Source organism: Gopherus flavomarginatus, chromosome 1 (assembly GCF_025201925.1).
Source record: "Gopherus flavomarginatus isolate rGopFla2 chromosome 1, rGopFla2.mat.asm, whole genome shotgun sequence".
NCBI classification, from domain to species: Eukaryota; Metazoa; Chordata; order Testudines; family Testudinidae; genus Gopherus; species Gopherus flavomarginatus.
In genome coordinates, this window is record NC_066617.1 from 321372234 (window position 1) to 321396355 (window position 24122).

A 24122-nucleotide genomic window follows, 5' to 3' on the forward strand; every position below is an offset into this window, starting at 1 on the left:
GCTTTATTAATGTTTCATGAGTAAGTCAGTAGTAATCAGTCTAGCTATGTATGGATAAGTTAAACTGGTACAACAATCCCTGATGTATAAATCGAGTGCTTTTAGAATGTACCACAACAGCTCTTAAAAGTAACCTGACAATCACTTTTCCAAGCTTTCTAATGAGACCAATTTTCACAAGTTTCATGGCATTTCCAGGGCCGCCCAGAGGATTCAGGGGGCCTGGGGCAAAGTGGGGGACCTGAGGCACTTGTACTCACCCGGTGGCGGTCCGGGTGTTCGGCCGCATTTCGGCGGCAGGGGGCCCGTCACTCGCTCCGGGTCTTCGGCAGCACTGAAGGGCCCCCCACTGCCGAAGACCCGGAGCAACTGAAGGGCCCCCTGCTGCCGAAATGCCACTGAACACCTGGAGCAACTGAAGGGCTCCCCGATGCTGAAATGCTGGCCAAAGACCAGGACTGTTGCTGGGCCAGGGCTTGCAGGGCCCTTGTGGGGCCCGGGGCAAATTGCCCCACTTGCCCTCCCCTCTGGGCAGCCCTGGGCATTTCTTTCAACAGAAAGCCATTTCCATCACAGTGCACATATTTAGTAAGTATGAAAAACCCCTACAAAGCCCCCTTATTTCCCAATTCTAAAAAGCCTATTAACCAATAGATTAGATGGTAGCCATCTCTCTAAGTCAAATTCTGTGCGTAACGCTGAAATTCTTGATTTGTTTATTTCTATTTATTTTAAAAGTCTATGAATGCATAAGCAAGTTGCAACTAAGAGTTTCTGTCCACATACATAGAATTATAATTTATATATGGCTATGATAAGCAAAATGTATATGAATATCTATAATGCTGTCAACCAGAAGGTACTGAATACCCACATCATGGTTTGTGGTATCACATAAGGATCAATCCAACATAATGGAAAGACTCCCCATTGACTTAAATGGGCTCTGGATCAGAATCATAGTGTCTTGAAATAGCCTCCAGATTTCTGTGGCTTCCCTGTAAATATGTACAGTATACATTTTGCAAAGCCTGCTGAACAAATTCCAGCTCTTGGGGCAAACTTACCTCATTTTAGAGATATCGGTACCAACCTCATGCTATATTTTTCTTTAGACAGATTTTTGTAAGACAAGTCAAAGTTTTGGGCCAGAGATGGGCAATTTGAATAATAAATCTGCTGAACAGTACAAATACATGTAGAATCAGACAATAAAGATGGGTACGATCCATTAGGGCATCTCCTTCCACTCCTCTCACAGTTCAGATATGTTTTCTACAGTACATTTTCTTGTACACTATCTAATCCAGTTTTATAAGTGCCAAGTGATAGGGACATTAGAAATCTATTCCATAATCTAATAGATCTCAATATCAAGTTTTTCTGATAAATCCATCTGCTTTTTTTCCTTTCTAAGCTCAATCCTATTATTCCAAATTCCTTGGTGTTTATACCATTTTTACAGATGTTTTCCCTGCCTTAACTATTAGTTAGCCCACTACACACATTTAACTTAAAAAAAAAAACTAAAAAACTCCACATTATCTTTAAATAGTCCCACCCTCATTCACGTTGTGTCTCTTCTCTGAACTCACTCTAATTTGTCAATATCCTTCTGTCTTCTAGTTGCCCAGAAATGAATGCAGCATTCCAGGTGCAGTCTCACCAGAGTCATATAAAGGGAATATCTAAGTGCTCTATGTGTAATGATTCCATATACAGGGCTCGGAATTGCATATCAAATTTACTGTTCATTATCACCCCCCACTCCCTTTTGGCATTGCTACTTATCAGATTTTTTTCTACCTATTCAATATCTATTTATCCCTTTCAAGATGAATGTCAAATGTATTTTCTGCCCATTATTCAAACTTCTCTATCCTCCTTTTTATTCTTTTCTTACATCTCCCAATTTAGTATTATTTGTAAATTTCATTAATATGCTGTCCTGTTACTTCTGGTTAACTGAACTGTATACACTGGGGCTTGAGAAACCTAGGCTGACTAAAGACTCTTCTCCATTAGCATTGGCAATCCAAGACTATTTCCTGCCATGCTATTGCCAAATAAGGACGAGGAAGGGCTGGTGGCCTGCTATCTGAAAAACTGTATGGATTTGTGGAGGACTGGACTTAATATTTAACAGCTATTAAACCACTCATTGTAGAATAGATGTTGGGATGAATAAAGGTCATCCAGAAAATATCTCCCATCAAGAATTGGATAAAAACAGTAGGATGCTAAAATCAGGGTAGACAGGTAGGTTAGGATGATATGTGAATTGGATAATTCTTGGATTTAAGAGTCTGATAAGTATTCAATCAATTTAAGTCTCTAATTCAACTAACCCATGAATCCTAAAATTAGCCTATCTAGTAGTCTGAGCATACCTATGGATGTACAGAGTTCATTTTTTTCCTCTGCAAGCCTAACATTTGGAAGGGTGTTTCCAACTTTTAGCTCCAATCCTATATTAAATGCATAGCATTGTAAATGGCAAAAATACCATACTTTAAATTCATGCAAACAGCTGTTTTCTCCAACAACCATTAATATCCCAGCACAATATCTCTACAGAGAGAACCCCTTAAGGTATTTTTCCAAAAGCAGAAACAAAATGGCAGCATAGAAATCACAGATTAGCACATCATGCATACATTCAATCTGTTTCTCATCACATATTGTCTTTGTTCCCCATTTAAAATTTTACACCTTTAAACATATAAAATGAGACACAGATTTTAATATAAAAGAATAATAATTATTTCTAAAATTTCATGTAGGAATTGAATAATGTGTGTATTTAATTATTTTCTCCAAAAGGTGGTAGTTTGTTATTTTCTTTCAGTAAGGAATCAAAGAAAACAGAGTTGCTGCTACTCTCATTGAAGTCAACAGAAACACTCTTCTTGACTTTGATGAGATTAAGATTGCAACCCATATATTGCCATTGTCTGTGGTAACTATTAAGTTTTATAAAGACTGTTGAAATAAAAATGTCTGTAAAACAAAAAATTCACAGTCAGATATTTTAGAAGGAAAATACCATTTCGTGTCTCCCTAACAGTGCAGGACTGTCCTCTTTCATATGTGTCTGGTGTTTTGTTATAAAATAGGGCAGGTGTTTTAATATTCAGTTATTCTTTTGAACTTTAGGAGAGCTGTATTTATGTGAATCCCAGAAGCACTGCTCCCTAAAAAATACATTTCTAGGAATTAAATTGCAGCACTGGTAAATCGATAAGCTGATGAGTGGCATTCCTCCTAAAAGTTGTTTTAGGCAATGGTCTCCAAGCATATAGATCTGTACACCTCTTGGGTACGCATATATTGAGGGAATCTGTAGGCACAGGTAAGTAGTGGGTATTTTGATTCAGATCCATTTCAGGAAAATAGTCAGGAATTAAGTTGTTGAGAACTGTGATATAGTGTATGAAATAGTTTCCTTTTTCTAAAAATGTTAAAAATATATATCATATTATTCATTTTATCATTAACAAATAGTAACATATGTAAGAAAATCTGCTAACATAGGCAGATGAAATAAATATGAATAATTTTACTTAACACAGATTTTTATTCTAGGAGAAAATGTGTGTCGAAGGTCAGATTACCTTTCGAAAGCTTGGTTTATTATGAACAGCCTTGCAAAGTATAAACAAGTGTTGATCATGTGATCAGAGAAAATACAGATCTAGGTAGTGAAAAACACTACAGAATATGCACCACTAAAATTCTATTATTATTTCATGAAAAAGTGTAAATACACATATTAATACTACTAATCAAGCCACTTTGTTACCAGCATCATTTGATAGATACCCAGAGGTGAAATATCATGGCTGAAAACAGAGAAGAATAAACAGTCTCCTCTTAAAACTGCTATATCTTTTCCATTGAAAGTATGTTAATTTACTGAAAAATATTTTATTTATGCAAAAAAGTACACTTTATGGTGTTTCATAGCTACAGTTCTGCACACTTGGTAGTGATTTGTGATGGAAGGGTACTTTGCAAAACTCGTTCAGAAAATATAGTACTTGGCACAGTAGCTCAGTATTCCTGCATAAACAATTAATTCCTTTTGAATGGAAACTGAACAGCGTCCAATCATGCAAGGAGCTGAGTACTTCCTGCAAACTCCCATTGTGTTTATTTGCAGCAAATGTTCAGTATTTTGCAGGACTGGGCTCTTAATTGTTCAGAATATTTTACACTGTCCAACTGAGGCCCATCAAATTGCTTTCTCCTCAGAGAGCAAATAGCCGAATTTACAATTCCATTATTGGTCCTCATTAAAGAAAAATCATTGTACAATAAAGAGTCCTATTAAATAAGAGCTGAATGAAAACTCCTCCTAGACTTTTTCTTCTTGCATTTTAACTCTAATTCTGCAGAGGTGAAAAGCCAGTGATATGTTAGCTTGTTAAAACACTGAACTTGTTACTAAAGCTTAACTAAAATCCCTCTTACCATCCTGTTGATCCGGACAAAGTCTTCGGGCTTCTTTGCCCATGAGGGAAGCTCAACATCATTTACAACAACTTCATCCTCTCTGACACCTAGATTATATCCGTTACTGTTGACAAACATCTCTGGTAGGTAGTAAAACTCTGGAATTAACTCCTGCCAGAGAGAAAGCATAATGTGTTACCTTGCATATGTATAGAACAGCTGCATGATACTTAAAATTTTCAATAACCGTATAAGAAAAACAATCTTCCCCATTTGCACAAAATCATACTTGCATTATTTATATTTCTGTGGACAAGAGATGTTTAAGGAAGAATTTTTATAATATTTTTTCTTGTACTTAACTTTGAGCAGACATTTTCTTATAATATATTGAACAGTTTTTGTCTTCCTCAATCTTGTTTCAATACATGATATGAGTTAGGAAGAGCACTACCTTCTCACCCTTTGTTAAATTAAATATGTTAGAAAGTAATCAGAGATCTTCCAATTCTGTTTAACAAAACTATTTTAAAAGGGAAGAACCTGTGAAATCTTAATGGAAAAGAAGGTTATATTTTAGTCCTAATGTTTCTTTGCTTTTTTTTTTATATTATCCATTGCATTAACATATATAACACAATTTTATGGATAAAAAGATGGCACATGATGATAAACAAAAACAGTTTCAGGTGAGTGGACTTTTCTGTAGTCAGCAACATTCAAATATGGACAGGAAGCTGTCAGAATGGCAAAATGTCTTTAAAATTTAAATACATGCAACTTGAATTATGAAAGCTCAGTAAACAGGAAGCAAATCTAAGCTGGTATTAATATTTAGGTAGTGCCCACTGTGAAGTTTATCACAGTTTGAAGGAGGTCCTAAGCTGAAATTCAATGATTTTGACACCATAAATATCTCAATTTGTAGGTGCATATTATTGAAGCAGCTGGTACTGAATTGCAATAATAGAAAAAGCTACAGCTTTAAACCCCACCATCTTTTCTCTAATATCTATATAGGGATTAAATTTACTAAATTACATTATTAAAAGCATTAGGGCATTCTGTTGTGTAACGTGATCAAAACTGATGACACAGCACCTGAAACCTTAATCTCTTTGTGGTCTTTTCAAAGGCTGCAAACACACAGAGCATAAAAAATCACTGCAGACACTAAAGTCTCTAATTAAATCTGATCCGCAACTCTACAGAGACTAGAGCAGTTAAAGCACAGAAGGCCCTTTCAAGTTTTATCATTAAAAACAAATATATGAATATTTACATAAAAATTTAGGTATTTTTAGCGGAACAACTTATTTGGTTCTCTTATACCATTCATGCTGTATGAAAAACAGTATGATTCAAATTAGACTAAAAACCACAACATTAATTAATATTTAGCCAATGTAAAATAGTAATTAAATGAGACATGCCTGAACATGCGTTATGCTCATTATATAGCTTGTAACGACATAAAACAATAACATTTTGAAGAAATATTTCATACATTTAAAGTAAAACAAATAACGTAAAAAAGATACAAACCCTGAATATCATATTGGGTTAAACACAGACTATTTGGCTGGGAATCCTAACTTGTTATATTACCATCTCTAATTTGTTTACTTGAAAAGTTTTCTAAAAATTCATTCTGAAATGGTTGAAAACAAATTGTCCATTCTCCTTCTGACTCTCATCCCATCACTTCTTAGATTCTTGAAGAACCCCTATTTGTCCATTCTCACAGGGACAGCACGGGGCCTGATTATCTTTCCAGAGCTCAGCAAAACCATTCCTAACTGCGGACTAATGAGTTGCCTCAAAGCAACACATGCTGCAGTGCAAATCACAGTCCTCAGAGGTCCTCCAGATGCCTGCTGGCCTCAGAGTGGTGAAAGTATGTCAACTCAAAATAATTAAAATGAAATGGAATACAACAATGGAAAAACTGACTTCTAATTTTAAAAAAAATCTTCATTTAAATTTTGAACAAAATCCATCCAGTGCATATTGCTGATGTTTTGACCAGCTATAACATTTTTATAAAGCTGGCTGTTCTATTAACATATAAGAAGACATATAGTCTCTGCAGTTTCTCAGTCATAGAGCCAGACTGGGAAACTGTTGCAGCTGATGTAACTGTACATTTTGCATTATCCAAATAAATGTCTAATCTCTTTTTGAACTCTACTAACATCTGGCCCTCAAAGATACCTTGTGGCAAAGAGTTCCAAGCAATTATATATTAATAAATTACCAATTTAAAATGTGATGCCATTCACATTAATTCAATGTCTCTTTGTCCCTGTAGGGTGAGAAAGGGTCAACAGGAGCATCTTATTTACCCTTTATACAATGTATTATTTTGTAGTCATTTAGCATGACCTCTGTTATTTATCTTCTCTGGAAACTAAGCAGTACCAATCTTTTAATCTTTCTTCATATGTCAGTCTCTCCAGGCTGCTAATCCTTTTTTGTTGTTCATCTTTAAACACCTTGTATTCCTGATAATCCTTTTTTGAAACAAGGTGAGCGGACTGATCATAGTATTTCAGGTCAGGGAATAATATCCATGTATGTGAAAACAATATGATGTTTCCAGAATTACTTTAATTCCTATTCATTATTTTGTTTGCTTTCATGACCACTATCCTGAGACATCCCACTCTTAACTTTCTGCCATTTTGAAAACTGACCATTTATTCCTACTCATGTGTTTTTTACCTCTTCATCAGTTTCTAATTTAGGACACTATTTTACCTCTCACCATATGACCATTAGTTCCTTCAAAGCATCTTCTGGGGAACTTTATCAAAGGCTCTTTGAAAGGCCAAATGAATGCTACCGGGTTTTCCTCTGATCACTATTTTGTTGACATGGTTATAGAATTCTAGTAGATTACAGAGGTAAGATTTTCCTTTACAAATGTAATGCTGCTGTACAACTGGCAAAGGGATTTTCCTTTACAAACGTCCTTATCATATCATGTTCATTTATATATTTTATAATTTCATTTTTAAATGTTTTAACCAACTTTCCTGATAGAAAAGTCTGGTCTGTAATTCCCAAAGTCATGCCTAACATCTTTTTTAAAGACAGAGGCAACATTTGTTACACTTCAGTCCAGTTCTTTGTTATTTGGATACTAGACATATTCTAAAGTCTTCTATCCTTTGTGATAATTACTTTCTATATTGTTGGCAGCTAAAGATAAAACCTAGCTAAATTTATCAAATGCTTCGTCCCACATTTCTAAATAGTTTTAATCTCTGTAAATACATAAGGAGAGAACAACTTGGAACTCAGAGAAACTTTTGAATTTTTATTTCAGGACCAATCATATGTTCCATTTTAATACATGTTCTTCCGTGTTAAATTGTACACATTCAACTTGAGCTTTTAATTGTCATACTTGGTAAAAAGCTTAACTGTCTTTCTCCATTTCAGATTATAATTCTGCTTATTGAGGACTAGACAGAAACTCCATTTGGAGCCAGAAAGCAAAAGTATACCATTCAATTAAGGTGAGCACATCACTCTGAAGGACATGCCCTAATCTGCTAGGATGGAGATCAGGAGAGGAGTAACTAAACCTAAGTCTTGCATGTGGTAGTACAGAATACTATCTACTTGAGTTGTCCAGTGTCAGGCCAGGATATACCCTTTTAGTTTATTACATGTGGATATTGGAAGCATATTATTTCCAAGATGTGCATATCAAACTTTACAATCACATGGTTTGGACCTATTGAGCCCTGTTACATTTTGTCAAATATATATCACCCAGAAATAAACTAAATACAAGCATTTTCATTGATTTCAAGGGGCTTTAGATGGAAAGCTAAAACCTTAGCTAAACCAACAGTATCTCCTGCTTCTCATTCATTTGTATGGATTCTGTAATTTTCCATCAATTAATGGACTGCTACAAACCCCAATTTCTGCCCAGTAGAAAGGGAGCACTAGTGAAGAAGTTCATGTTTAAAGTATCTTGGAATACTAGTCAAAAGCATCTGGCAGATCAGCAACGGTGTATCTACCAAAAGTTGGCCTCCACGGCTCTGTTGTCTGTTGATGCTTTCTGCAAACAGATTGCTTCAATCCAAGCTATGAAGTTTCTCACTGTTCAAAGTGGCCATTGTTTAAGAAGTTGATCTTTTCAGAAAAGCCACCAATATAGAATAAAATGCTGATGAGAGCCAAATCTAAAAGTATTTTCTTCCTAAACAACAGCAGCTTCAAACAGTACATGAGCCTATATAGATCAGGATGAAATGGTAAACGTGATACACTGTAACACAAAAAGGTTCCCTAACACCTATACCAGCTTGTAGGTATCAAATGGGGCAATGAAGAGGAAAACATTCACAAATCATAGATATTAAATAAAAATGGACATATTAAAAGTATCTATATACCTATGGATTTCCTTTACAAATATATCCTTTATTGTATTTTGTTCAACTGAAGTATACTTTTGCATAGACTAACATATGCAGGATAGTTACAGGCTTCTTGACTATTGCCAAACAGGTAAAAGGGTCCAAACAAATTTTTCAGATGGCATAATCTGTCAATTACTTCATACCAAAATAAATATCTAGTGCCAGGACCGACACCAGTGTTTTTGGCGCCCTAGGTGCACGGCCATTTTGGCGCCCCATGCGCTGCTCCCGCGGCTCTGGTGGACCTGCCACAGGCGTGCCTGCGGAGGGTCCGCTAGTCCCGTGGCTCTGGTGGAGCTGCCGCAGAAGTGCCTGCAGGAGGTCCACCGGAGCCGCAGGACCAGTGGACCATCCGCAGGCACGCCTGTGGCAGGTCCACCAGAGCCGCCTGCCAACCCCCGGCAAAATGCCGCCCCCCAGTAATCCTGGTGCCCTAGGAGATTGCCTAGGTCACCTAAATGGAAGCGCCGGCCCTGACTATTGTTCAAAGAGTTAATAAAACTAGGGATTCTAGTGATCTAAATCTATTTGAGGTCATTTCTATCTAGTATGCCTTGACATCTCAGAAACTGGTAACCTCCTCTGCTCTCTTTCATTCACACATCTAATAAGACAGGTTAGCTTTCTATCACTTAATAGCCAGCTACCTTGTAAGCAGCTCTAGTAGCTTAGATTTTCTCAAATGAAGAATGATGCAGTAAAGCTATGAAGGAAGAAATGTGATCTCTAGTTTATTTTAATAGCTATACTAAAACCCCAAGGTATATTTAATAGCATTAAATGCCTTGTGTCTTTGTATGAGAAAACATCTCCAAACACATTTTCTAATTTACTAGCATGTGACAAAGCTGAGGTGCTTAGGAATTAAACTTTAAAAGTATGTCTTGGAGTGGCAGAAGACCACTATTAATACTATCATAATTGTATACCACTTGCATCAAATCTGACATTTCAGTTTAACATATTTTGCTAAGAGTATACCATTTTATGGCCTACTAGTAAAATCAAATCCAACACAGACGTTTTCACTTTTCTAATATAATTCACTTCAAGATTTTAAGCTGCTATTCCTTTCTTTCTTTCTTTCTTTTTTTCCTAAATGGTTGATCCCCTGGCATCCATTAATTCCACAACCGCCTCATATTGGGTCAATGAGTCAGTCAGGAATACCTCCATTAACTGTGTTAATTTGCACTATGTTACCTTAATGACATTTTGTCATAGCTACCTTTCCTGACACCTACATACTCTATTCAAAAAGTAATATAACAAGTTAGAGAGGCAGTAGGAAACATTAGTGTCTCAACAGTAAGTTCTTTGGATGTCAGTGTTACCAAAAACTGGAGGGGAGGAGGGAAAGGGAAAAAAAAGATGTGAAAGCTGACTGGCCAACTTATGGTAATTTCCGGGTGACTTGTTTCCTGAAAGGTCATTCTACTAACATTCATTCTTCTTCCAGCTTCCACTGATTACCACAGGAGAAGGTCGACATTAATAAAGAGAGAGACAACAAAATAAATTATTTTTTCCAGGTTCTCTCTTGTGTGTTACCATGCTGATATAGCACATGCTGTATTAATTCTGTTCAATTCAAGTCAGGTAAATTGGTCTCTTTAAAAATGAACCCAAACAGAGCAAATACACTGAGCAAAAACTGTGTAAATAAGTCTTTAATCATGCAATTCACATAATTCTACAATATGTTAGATTTTTTAAAGGTATTGCACCTAATCCATGGGATAGCATTAAGTGCAAATTACTGTTTGCTTTTTACAAACTGATCAAACTACCACAGCTTTATTTTCATTATCTCAATGTGAAACATTTTAGCTATTGAAGAAACTGCAAGAAAGAAAGTGTGTCATAATGGCAATTTTTCAAATAAATACACATTGACAGGCAAATGTCAGATGTCTATTTGGTGCAATTTAAGCACTATATTTTTTAAGAGATTAAAATATATTTTAAAATATTAAGGTTGCAGCTGGAAAAGTAGAGCAGGCTAATGTTGTGGGCTTTCTTTGTCTGTTCAGCTTTAGAATTTCAATTTACAAACCTACATTGACAATTAAAAATTACCTGATTCATCCTCTCTCTCAAAATAAATCTCAATATACTATCAACATATTCATAATATAAACTGTTAGACTTTTTATCAGACAGTGTGATAAAGAATTTTTAAAAACATGTATTTTTCTGAATGTACATATATTACATGAAAGCCGAAGCTATGGTAACATTCCAGCACATAATACTACTAATTTTAAAGGATATATATGCATACATACGCTATTTTTGAAGGATTTTGTAATCTCTGCCATTTTAATTTGCTCAGACCAATAGGTTTTCAGGTCAGATTCATTTTAAAAAAATGAAACCGGTGCATTTACTATAGTTACATTTAACTACCAATTTTCGAAGATTTTACTGGTTTGAGAGGTATTCTATATCTAATACACATAATGGTGAATATCAGTAGAATTAGTAAAACTTTTATAGTGTGCCCATTGTATGGTAAGTGGGATTACACTAACAAGTAATCTCCTCTAAAGAGCCACATGTGGAACTACAGGGATCATAGGTGGAGCTAGAATGAAGTTTTAGAGAATCTGTTGCAAACTCTGATATAGTACACACATTAAGCATCATATTTATTGTACATGCAGATACATTCACAAAGAATTTTTGCCTCTTTATATGCTATTTATTTTCATCCCACCTCAGTCCAATGACTTTCAGACCTACTGTGTAAAGAGTAGAAATTATGAAGCAAGAGAATGTGGATGTTTAGCTATTTCAAATTGAGAGAGCTCCAATTACTTTTAATTAACCGAGTTTACTTCTACTAGAAACCTCCACCTCTCATCTTCCCCCCCAATATTTGAAGACTAAAAAGCAGCATCTTAAGAATGTGACAATAAGACTAACAATCTAAATTAACGAATAAAAATTCTGCAAGAGTACTTGACAACATGGGCCAAAAGTATACGAAGAGACTCAAGCAGTAACAAACAGATCTCAAGAAATGGGATATTTCTAGAATTAATAACAGTTCATCAGGAGAAATTCATCCTGATGTCATGGCATTGAGAAATGCACTTCATTAAGGTCTTAAGCCATAAACAACGACAACAATTAGCTGCTACATTCTCTCTTGATATATCACTAAGAAACAGACTTTAGAGATGGAAAGTTCCTACAGAATCTATCTTCTTGCCAAATCATGATTGCTCTAGAATATATTTCCTAATGCTTTGCCCAGTCTCTTAAGAAATAGGGCCTTGTACTACTTCCATTGAGAATCTGTGGCACAATCAAATTTTACTGTCAGCAAGTTCTCATATTATGTTGCTCAAATATTCCTTTTATAAAATTCATCCCATGGCTCTTACTTATATCTCTTTGTCCATGAGAAATTCCTCTTTTTCTCTGAAGTTTTCACTCTTTATCTGAAGTATTTGTATGTTTGTCCCCCTTTAGAATCACTTAGCCAAACCGTATACATTTCTTTTAATTTTTCTCTGTAAATCAATTTGTCCAGTTCCTTAAACATTTTGCTGCTCTTCTTAGTACTTCCTTCAATTTGTCTACATAAATTAAAGTAATGAATTGTCCAGCAATGAAAGCATAACAGTTGCTCTATTCAACACCTATAAAAAACTCTTTTCTCTAGAACCATAAGATCTGTGTAACAGAACCGAAAGAAAAACAGCCTACTTAAGGTGGAATTTTGATACAGTGATATGTTAGCTATTATAATATTAGTCTTATAACTTGGCTTCATTAAAAGCCCTCCTATTGAACTGGACAAAGTCTTTGGACCAGGAAGCTCAATATTGTATAACAAGGAGTTTTTACACACTGTTTACCCAAAGGAAATGTTTTGTACTGTAGCACCAGTATTGGCTTTGTGTAAGTCAGGGGTCTCAAAGTCCCGGCCTGCGGGCTATCTGCGGCCCAAGAACCTCCCCATTTAGGCTGAGACCCATGCAGCCACGCTGCCAGTTCCGTATGCTGCAGGCGCTGCCCTGCGCAGCTCCCATTGGCTGGGGGAGACGGACAGAGATACCCATCAATAGTCACTGGGCAGAGTTAGCATCATTAGTTGCCAGGCAGATTCAGCCATGGAGGCAGCATCACTTTTTTCCACAATGAATATAAACAAATCAAAACACTGAACACAACTATTTGATGCACACCTTGCTGTAATCCTGAAGGTTTCAACTGCTCAGTCACTTAGGCTAAACATCAACAAAACTGACAGAACTGAAGTACTGCCAGGTGTCTGGCAAATATTAAAAACTCTCTGGCAGGAGAAGAACTGTATAAAGTTGTATGACAGTTTTATTATTTCTAAGAAATTCAAAATAAAAAAATATAATATAAATGTTTTTTTTTCTGAACACCATCCTCAGTGAAATTGGCCCACTAGGAGGATTTGAGGACTGGCACTGGCCCTAAGGTAAATTGAGTTTAAGACCCTTGGGGTAAGTATTCTATAACTACGTTGGGTAAAGCAGTATATTGAATAGTGGTACCAAATATGCCAGCAAGTTTGGCCCAAAATGTCTAATCTAACTGTAAAAGAGTTTTATCACTACACTATCAAACTAGTGTACTGTCATTTACTAAATATGCTCCTCTTAAAATATCTTCATATTCATGAACTATGTGAAAAACACCTCATGTCAATACATACTTTTAATATAATTTGAATACTTATCAGGCAATTCTACTTAAACTAAAGATGGAAAAAATCAGAACTCCAGATCTGAAAACCTTGAATTTTGAGTAAGTTCTGGTCCTCACTTCACAGAATTGGCTATCATCTCTGAAATGGGTGGAGCGAAACCCCCAGGTCCCACTCCCTCCCCTCCTTCCCAGATTCTGGGGGAAATTTCATTCTGAGTCCAAATTCAAACTTTGCAACTCACAGGACCATCTCTTCTTTAAAGTACATAAATAGGATTCCCAAAATGTAGTGACAGTGTGTAAGAAATATTTGGCACAACCATTAATAATACATTTTCATAAGGGCATGCTAGCAGTAATAGTTTAGCCATAAAGTTTCTAGAAACTAAAGAGGATTTAATAGTAAAAGAAAAAAGTGAATGTTAAACATTAAATTTTCAAAGCACCTTTATGGGATTTTAGCCACATAATTTCCAATTGCCTTTTATTTGGGAATTGTGTAGCTAAACCTCTGTGCAACTCTATGACATTTTAGGTGGTAAACAAAAAATATCCCTATTTTGAAACTGCATTATGTTTTCTATAAATTAGAAGTAAAGGTTACTGACCCTGTGCAGTAACTGTGGTTCTTTAAAACTTCGGTCCTTGGGGGAACTTGACTTCAGGTGCAGATGTGCCTCTCACAGATTTTTTGTTCAGTGTGTACTGGGCCTGCACATGCATCCTATTCACCCCTGATACTGTGCACCAACACGATAGGTGGCTGCACAGGTGAATCACCATTAGTTTCTTCTCTATTCAAACCTCCCACAGAGAACAGTCCAAAGCAGAAAAGAATGAGGGCAGGTAGTGGAGCACCCACACAGACACACATCTTGAAGAAAAACAGTTACTGCACAGGCGGAGGAATCTTGTCTTCTTTGAGTCGTGTCCCTATGGGTGCTCCACTTCAGGTGACTCTGAAGCAGTATCCCCACAGGGAGAAGGGAGCTTTGGAATTGAGTTCAGAACCAATGATAGAACCAGAATTCCCAGTGCCACATCAGATCTAGCAGCATGGATCAAGGCACATTGCCTAGGAAATGTATTTATTGAAGCCCATGTAGTGGCCTTACATATCTCAGATACTGGAATATTTTTGAGTAATACCATGGATGTTGTTTGCAACCTGGTAGAGTGCACTATCACCCTGTGGGAGCATTGAGCACTGGCTTCATCATAACAAGCAACAACAGACTCAGAGATCCAAATAGACAGTCTCTGGGTGGAGATTGTGAACCCTTTGGATCTATCTGCTATGGAAACAAACTGTCTAGAAGACTTCTGAAATTGCTTGGTTCTATCTAGAAAGGCGGTTAAGGAGTGTTTGACATCTAACGTATGAAAAGAGGTCTCCTGCTGAGACTTACGTAGTTTGGAGAAAAATACCGGTAGATAAATGGTTTGGTTAAGATAAAAGTCCAATATCATCATAGGTAAAAATTCAGGATGGGATCATAAAGAAACCTTGTCTTTGAAGAACACCGTAAAGGGGGATCTGCCATTAAGACCTCAATTTCCCTGACTCTATGGGCCAACATGGAGCCACTATAAAAGCTGTCTACATGGATAAGTGAAGCAAAGAATGCATTGCCATCAGTTTGAATGTAGGTCTCATGAGGTATCTAAGTTGAGATTCCACTTCAGTGGGGAGGGATCTTTGACTTGGGGGGTAGAGGTTCGCCAAATCTTTAATAAAGCTTGAAGACACAGGGTAAGCAAATATAGAAAACCTTTTTATTTGGAATATGAAAAGCTCATATTGAGATCAAATGAACCTTGATTGAGCTAACTGATAATGCTGATTTCTTTAGGTCCAACAAGTTATCCCATGGTAGCTGAGAGAGATGAGGATTTGGATATGACCTGCTGGCATTGATATCACTAGCTGCATCTCTTCCACTTCTACAGGTAAGTGACTTGGGTTGATTCCTTTCTATTGATCAGTAACACTTGTATTTCCACAGAACAGATAGATTCTAATGCCACACACCATCAAGGAACCATGCTCTGAGGTAGAGGACCCCCTAAGTTGAGGTCATGTACCTGACTTGTGTTTTGGAGAGGAGATGGGAGGTGGATCCTGCTCTCCCATACTTGTTGATATAGAACATGCAGGCTACATTGTCCATCATGATTCTGATTGATTTGCCCCTGATGAGAGGGAGAAAATAAAGGCAGACATTCCTGACTGCCCAGAGTTCCAACAGGTTGATGTGGTCACTGGTTTCCTGAGGTCACCATTTGCTCTGAGCTGTGGGAGTACTAAGGTGAGATCCACATTTCAACAAGTATGCATCCACTGTCATGGTGATTGTCAGAGTTAGATGAAGGAAAGGAATGCCTGCACCAACACTGAGTTGATCTTTCCACCATTCTAGGGAGTCCTTTACATGAAGAGGAACCAAGACTTGTTTGTCTAAGCTGTTGCTGGCCAGTGAACAGACCTTTATGACAGTTCCTTACTGAGGTACTAAGATACTGAGATACAAGGACTCCCTTAAATGGTCCTGACCAGATTTAATAATGTTATGAATCTGTCCCTGGTGAGGTGGGCTCTGGCTGTCAATGAATTCTAGGATGCCCCATGAACTGTATTTCTATAAAGGGCTTTACGTGGATTTTCTTACATTTAACTGAAGAACCAATTTCAGGAAAAGAAAAAGGGCCATCTGAGTGGATTATAGTACTGTTTCATATGATCAGCCCTTGATCAGCCAGTCATCAAGTTATGGGAAAACTAAAATTGCCTCCTGATGAAGGTAAGCAGCTACTACCGCTAAGAGAACACCCTTGGAGCTGAGGAGAGGCCAAAGGGAAGTACTCAGTATTGAAAATGATCTTAGCCTATTGCAAACTGTAGGTATTTTCTGTGAGATGCATAAATCACTACATGGAAATGGGCATCTTGTAGGTTGAGGGCCAATACCCAGTCTCCTGCCCTTACTGAAGGGATGATAGCTGCCAAGTCACCATCCTGAACTTTTGAGACTTTATAAATTTGTTTAGTAGTCTTAAATCCAAAATTGGTCTCCACTGTCTTTCTTTGGCAAAAGGAAATATCTTGAATAGAACTCCTTCCCTTGTGAAGAGCGTGGATCCCCTCTAATGGTCCTAATTAAAGGAGGGAGTCTATTTCTTGTCTCAGTGAAAGCTCATGAGGAAGGTCCCTGAAGAAGGATGGGGAGAGGGGATGGAATGGAGAGAGGGACATAAAGTGAATGGTGTACCTGAATGTTATGACCTTTGTGTCTCTGATGATATGCTTCCATGCTTGATGGAAATGGGAAAGATGGTCTCTATATTAGGGGAGATAGGCAAAAGTCTGCAGTTGTTGAACTAGAGATGTGGGAGGATTTGAACCCTTGGCTGATGAATCAAAACTTTTTGATGATGGTGATGGGGTACTTGTAGGAGGATTGGCAGCTCTCTTCCTCTGGAACATATGTCTCTTGCTGGGGGATTCGGTGGGTCTTTGAAACCCTGAGAATTAAACCAAGCAAAATATCTGGGCATTTTGTGACTTACTAACTCTTCTTTTATTCTTAGGTTTGTAGAAAACCAGAGACAGTACATTTTAATGTGTGAAAAGACTCATCCATGGTCTCTGAAAATAGCTTCAGACCACTGAAGGGGAGGTCTTCTGCAGTGTTCTGAACTTCTCTCAGGAACTCAGAGTTGGAGCCATGACGTCCTGCACACAACTATCACATGGATATGAATCAGGCTGCAGTGTCTGAGGCATGTAAGGATGCTTGAAGCAGTGATCTAGCTAGTAACCGATCCTCAGTGATGACGGCCTGAAATTGTTCCCTTTGCTCCTGTAGAAGATTATCAATAAAAGCTGTAAATTTATTGTAATTTGTGAAATTGTATTTAGCTAAGATCACTTGATAGTTTATGATGTAGCATAGAGAGGTTATGGACTTCTATCCAAAGTAGTACAAGCACTTTTGGTCATAGTCATATGAGATAGACTTGCTTACTTTATTCGTTAATTGCATCCATCACTACAGAATGAAGTGGAGGTGGAAGAATAAGAATTTAGAGTCCTTGAATGGGACAAAATACTTTTTAGCCACCTGTTTTCAAGTAGGCAGAACCATAACAGGTGTTTGACAAACAGTCTTTGCCAGGTCCTCATTAATAGGTAATGTAGCTCCAGATAGTGTTTCCTCATTGTAAAATGTCAAGCAATTTGTATTGTGAACCCCTGATTCTTACTATTCAAAGACTATTTTAATGAGGTCCTGAAATTTCTGGAAATCATTGGCCATAGATGGTGGTGGATGCTTGACCACCTCAAATTGTGATGATGATGATGATGAGCAGACAGGAATCTGAGGAGTGGCCCCTTTATCTGCCCTACCCTTCTGTTCCTCAAATGTCTCCTTGTACTAGGGTCTCTATTGAGGAGAAGAGGACTGAATATCATTGTTGGAGCTGGTGATCTGGCAAACTGTCTGCACATATCTGAGGGACACCTATATGGCCATGCAGGGGCCCATATGAGAGATGGGGTGGCATCCTTGGTTGATCCCACCAGCCATGCTGTTGTGCACAAGTTTTGTCTGTGAGTACCAAAGTGTGGGTTCATATTGTGATAAACTCAGGACAGACAGCTGCAAGGGAGGGGTAGAATTCAGTCTCAGAGGGTTAAAAGGCCCTCCTCCGTATCAACTGGGGGGTAACTATGGATCAATTAGAATCAGCTGAGAGGGAGCTATCTGATTGTATCTAAAACATCATAGATATCCAATGGAACACACACAAACTAAGCCTCTTCCATCTCATTGTATATTTGTTTCCTCAAGCTAACGCAGAAATCCAATCCATAAAGAATGTTGTAGTACCTAGATGTGCAGAACAAATGGTAAATAAGATCACACACTCTTCTGAGACACTTGTAATGTTCACGCAAAAAGAGGTCCAGAATAAAAAGAGAGACTAGCGCCTCTATAGTTCCTTTGTTTTGTCAGGTCAATTCAGATGGCTAATGTTAATGTAATCGTGGTGTTTATATTTAATAATCTCAGTGGCAGTAATGGAACAATAAAACCTCTTTAAAAATTGCTTTAAAAGGAAAAGCATGCACAATTAATATGGATGCTCCAGCCTTTGAATACAACCTTATTACTAGAGAAAATGAGAATCAGGAAAGGATCTTATTGTTTAAAATACTGGAAGATATGGGCTTCCTTTTGACAAGGTCCCATGTATATGTACAATAACCCTTTGCATTTAACAATAGGTAAGTAATAACAACAGTAAAATTACCCTGCTCTCCAGCTGTTTCTGTATATTGTGTAGATGTTGGTTTAATCGAATGCGTATTGTTGCATAATATCCCCAGGCACAGTCAAGTAAAAGCTAAAGCTGTACAAAAAAGCCTACATTTTAAATGGGTCTTGTCATTAATGCTTTATTAATTGCCCCAGGCAATGCAAACTCAGAGCTAGGCGAGCTATAACAATATGACACTTTAAGGTCAAATCCAATTTCTGCTGCGTTTTATGGACTGGGCCAAATATTGAGTTAACAGCAGGAAAGAACAATTTATTGGCCTTTTTTCATATTCCAATTAACTGATCTAAATTAGATCAGATTTTTTTGTGAAAACAAAACAACTTTAAACCCTCAACATAACAGAATTGTTGACTGTTTTCTATTATGGCAACTCTATTTTCTAACAGTCACCTTCTACTTCAAGTGTGTATAATATACTGGATTTTTATACAAAGGGAGTAAATAAAAAAAGCCTCTATGAGCCTATGAGAAACAAAACATCAGAAATGAAAATGCATAAACCATAGCTCCATGTTATTTAACACAACACATTACATGAATTAATATATGTAAAATTAAACCTACTTTCACATCTGAGGTATCTCTTTGGCTGTTTCTCCAAGATCTTGCCACTGAAGAGAAGGTTCGATCTGGATGGTCAAATTTTGCATCATTTGCATTAAGAAAGAATGTTGTGAAGGGCTCCTGTTACCAAACAAATGAGTACACATATAACACAAGAATGCAGCAGAATGGATCACACAGCAGTTTCCTAATGAAATGAGACATTTTTTAGTTTAAAATTAAAACATAAAGAGTAGAATAATAATCGGCACCTCATTTTACACACACACACACACACACACACACACACACACACACACACACACACACACACACACACACACTTATATTGATAATGAATTTTGCACCCTACAAATCTGATTGCTGGAATGGAAGGATACAATATTGCATATTCTGTCATAAGACTACTGTTGCCATGATAATTGGCAGGCAGGTATGCTGTGGTAATACTTTAATTGAAATCACCATTAAACTCTCTTTGTTACATATATTACTATGCCTGGTCTGATCAGCACAAGACTGCACATTCAAATTAAATCACATGAAAGCACCTACAAAGTTTTTATTTTAATATAATGCCACAGTCTACTCCTGTTTTCTTCTCAGTTGGTAAGACTGGGTGGAGATATGGTGCCTCTTTTGACAGGTTGCTAAGACAAGTTGCTACTGAGGGGTTGGTCTGGCTTTATTATTATTTTTTGGGCAACTGATTGAATAAGGTATGAATTTTATTTTGTTCTATGAAGTATTGATTCTTTGTTCATGGTAGTGAGTGAAATATAAAGATAAATAACTCAGAGCCTAAGAAGGACACTAACAATCAAAATAAATTAATATTATCATTTTATCTTTTTATATTATGCTATTCTGAACAGTTATGATACACTCTACCAAACTAAGATTCTATATCTTCAAGAAATATGCTACTAAGGGTTAGCTCTATTTGTTATCAGTACGTTATCTGTGCTGTGGAACTTGCATCAGAACAAGACTTGTGTACAACTAACTTGCTGTGTAACCTATATACACATCTCCCTAATTCCCACCTTCTTGTTTGTGCCTCTGACTTGCGTCATATCAACCATTAGATAAAATAGCAACTATTAAATTTAAACATTGTTACAAAAAAGGACTGTATCCCAGGAAAGCATTAATTTTCAAAAGATGTGATAGTAGATAACTGTTGGGGGCGGGGGGGGTCATAACTGAATATGACATTCTAGTGTGATGCTACAGCTACCGGGGCAAAGATTTCCTTACTTGTTCTCAGTCTGGGACCCTTGCCTTGCTCCTCAGTGTCTGTGAAGATGAGTATGAAATTAACCCATTATACTGAATAATATATGATATTCTTGCTGCTGTCTAGCAAATAATTCCAAATGGTGAAATTGTTATTCTATCTTTTTTCTCTTTTAAATGCCTAGGAAATTATGCACACACAAAAAGACATTAAAAGAATGCAGATTGCAAAGCGAAGGCACTCTAAAGCCTAATAATGGCAAGTTTTGCCATGAATCTTTGTCCATGCAACTTTGAAGCTCCCAATAAAGTCTGAATTAAAATAACCATATACTGTTTTGGTTGCAGGTCCCTAATACATGTTGCACTGTAAATGGTCCAGATGATTCCCCACCTAGTTACTGCGGGAGTCAGACAGCATGCGGCAAGTGAGGCAGAGAACCACATATTACAGCAGGGGTAGTCAAAAGGCAGACTGCAGGCCAAATACAAACTGCCAGACACTTTTGAACGGACCCCAAAATCTTTTTTTGTTATTTATCATTATTATTTTTGTATTTTCGCTGGAGTCTGAACCTTGACTACACCTTTCCCAAAAAATTTGGATCTTGACAAAATTGACTCCCACACATTAAAGTGAGGATAAAAAATATTCAACACTGGCACATTTGCTGAGCAGAGTCATAACATCAGACTGAATAAGGATGCAGATACGAACAGAGTTAAACTTGGGAGGGCAACTTTAACTTTGATGTGCCCATCAAAGCACTTTGGAATGCTTTACTTGGCGAACTTCATGTACGAAATAAGTACCTGGTAGATTCACATCACGTTTTAATTAAAGAAAATTCTTATTGTGGTTTATAATTGAAAAAGCATTCTGTAATATTTACAATGGCAAGCTTTGCAAACTATGCCACTTTCCATCCTATTGATCCTGTGAATTTTAGATCTTATTATCTGTGCTTTCTAAAAGCCCCAGCCTCTATTTTTTTTTAAACATTTATACTTTAATTTGATTTGAAGACCATTGAGAAACAGTTTACCGATGGATGCTGAAATCCGAAGCAGTTGATGGATTTAAAAAAAAGCAGAAGCCAGAAATATGATATAGCTACAGTAAATTATGTAAAAACATTAATCCAAAATTCCATGACAACATTATTTTAAGCATCTGAGACAAATATACAAAAGCAAGAAAATTCAGAGTCAAGGATTAAACCTGTAACAGTTGAGCACTACAGGGTGCCCTATTATGTTATCCTGCTATGACCTGTTGTGCCTATCTTCTGGATTTTTAACTCTTACCTGGAAGTCAGAGCTTTTCCCAAGTTTATTTCAGATACTTCACTTAATTTTAAGGTGATTTTTATTATCTGGAAATATATGTGGTTGGAAAATATAAATATAGTTCATATCTGTATACAATACATTCATTCAAATTTTGTTCTGTGCTACAGATTATTATTTCATTAAAAATTTTTCTGTCTGTGAATGCTACAAAGCTACAAAATGTATTTCATTATAAGCCCATTTCAGTTGTTCATAGTATTCTGAATAAAATTGATACCACATTCACTGGCGATGGGATGAGACTTCTTCAGCACTTGATTGCCACCATGTGGACCACTCCCTTTCCCCTCTAGAAATTCAAGACGACGTGTTTTGAGCGTACCCATTCCCCTCCAGTGGACAGACACTGGGGTCTGGATCATGCAGGGGATGGAAAGAGGAGGGACAATGTGAAATCTTGTCCCCACTGAAGTCAATGGGAGTTTTAGCATTGACTTCAGTGAATTCCACTCAGGACACATTTAGGCTGGAAACAGGCCAAGGGTCATCATTTTGGCCATCACTGTTTCCCAGCTCTCCTCCTAATGTATGACATTGGGTATCATCTGCTACATGACTCATTGCTCATTGGGGGTTTGGGGAAAAACTGGCCAATTTTTCAGATCCACTAAGTAGATTGCCTATTGGGGTTGGGAATGGATTTTTCCCTACTACAGGCTTCCAGTGCCCACTGGGATTTATTGCTTTCTCAATTCAGTCTAGACAAAGGCTTTTGGATTAACTTTGGATGATTATAGGGATAGCTGGCAGCAACCACTATATTTCCATTTTAAAGGATTACTGAGACCTCTTCATTTGAGAAATGTTAGCAATTCCACTGCTTGCAGAAGGTCATTGATATTCAGTTGGGAGAAACCCCTAAGGTTATTGCAGTGCCTTTTCTTTGTCCCATTACATTTCAATCAGATTTAGCTGAGTTGTGAAGTGTTACAAATCACCATTTCCTTTTCCTCACTTGTGTTCCTCAGAGCAATTTTGGCAGCCTGACAAAATCACTGAACATTGTAATAGACTGGATCCTACCATTGCCATGCTGCACTGTGAATGCTTGAGAGCTGTCAGAGCAGCTGTGGTGTATGGGTAGGAAGAAAAGAGTCGGGGTGGGCTTCCTTCAATGACATCCCCACTTCCCTGGACCCAGCATCCCATCTCATGTGGCATGCACTTTCACAATTCCTGGGGATGAGGAGACGAGAGAGCTGGGGCAGGCTCCCTCATCATCCCCTAGACCCAGCCATTGCCCCAGTGTCTTATCTTCCACACAGGGACTTGATTTGGGACAGGTGCTCCCCAACTCCTGGTTGGAAGGAGGTAAGAGAGCCACACCAGGATCCCCCATAATCTCTCAGACCCAGTACACGGTCCCAGTGACTCATACCCACCTCTGAGGGCACCACAAGGACTAGAGCCCCCACGTCTGGGAGTGGGAGAAAAAGAGGCAGGCCAAGCTCCTCCTGTCCATCCTCTGAACCTAGCATATGACACCAGTGTTCCACCTCCCTATGCCAGGATAACAGCTTTTTCATGCTGCCAGCTAATGTAGTTAGCCTTGAAGCTCAAGTAGTAGACATCTGCCACAGTGCTGAAGGCTCAAGATTCAAACCACACTGATGATAAAAGGGGCTGCGGGACTGTTACAGTCATACATAAGAGAAATTATTTTAACCTAGGAAATTACATGTAAACAACTATGTTAAAAGATTATTATTTAGGCTGCAACATAAAATACTCAAAAGTTAGGAAATCTCAAGTTCGTGGTGACCCCTACAACCTAAATTCAGCTCACGCTTTAAGTACATAATCATAGACTATTTTTTCCATAGATCTCCTGGCTCATTCAGTTCACAGATTGGACACACAAAAGGGCCAAATTAAGGTTGCATCAGCAACCATTAATCTGGCATTTCCTAATTTTTTAGTGCTTGACTCTGCAATCTCAAACAACACTCCTTTAATGCAGTTCCTCACAGCATCGTGGAGGCACAGTTGGGGCAAACAAGACTAGGATTTATAGTTATTGGTTGTATG

At 37.5% G+C, this 24122-nt stretch overlaps 1 protein-coding gene across 10 annotated transcripts in view; it reads right to left on the reverse strand.

Moving 5' to 3' along the window:
* The window catches only part of NBEA (neurobeachin), an 881590-nt gene that overhangs the window by 91040 nt on the left and 766428 nt on the right, over window positions 1-24122 (reverse strand). For all 10 annotated transcript variants that reach the window (XM_050937106.1, XM_050937099.1, XM_050937102.1 and 7 more), the window contains 2 exons: window positions 19503-19622; window positions 4474-4626 (listed from right to left, as the gene is read on the reverse strand). In XM_050937106.1, coding sequence (XP_050793063.1) covers window positions 4474-4626; window positions 19503-19622 — 273 coding nt within the window. The remainder of the gene's footprint in view (window positions 1-4473; window positions 4627-19502; window positions 19623-24122) is intronic.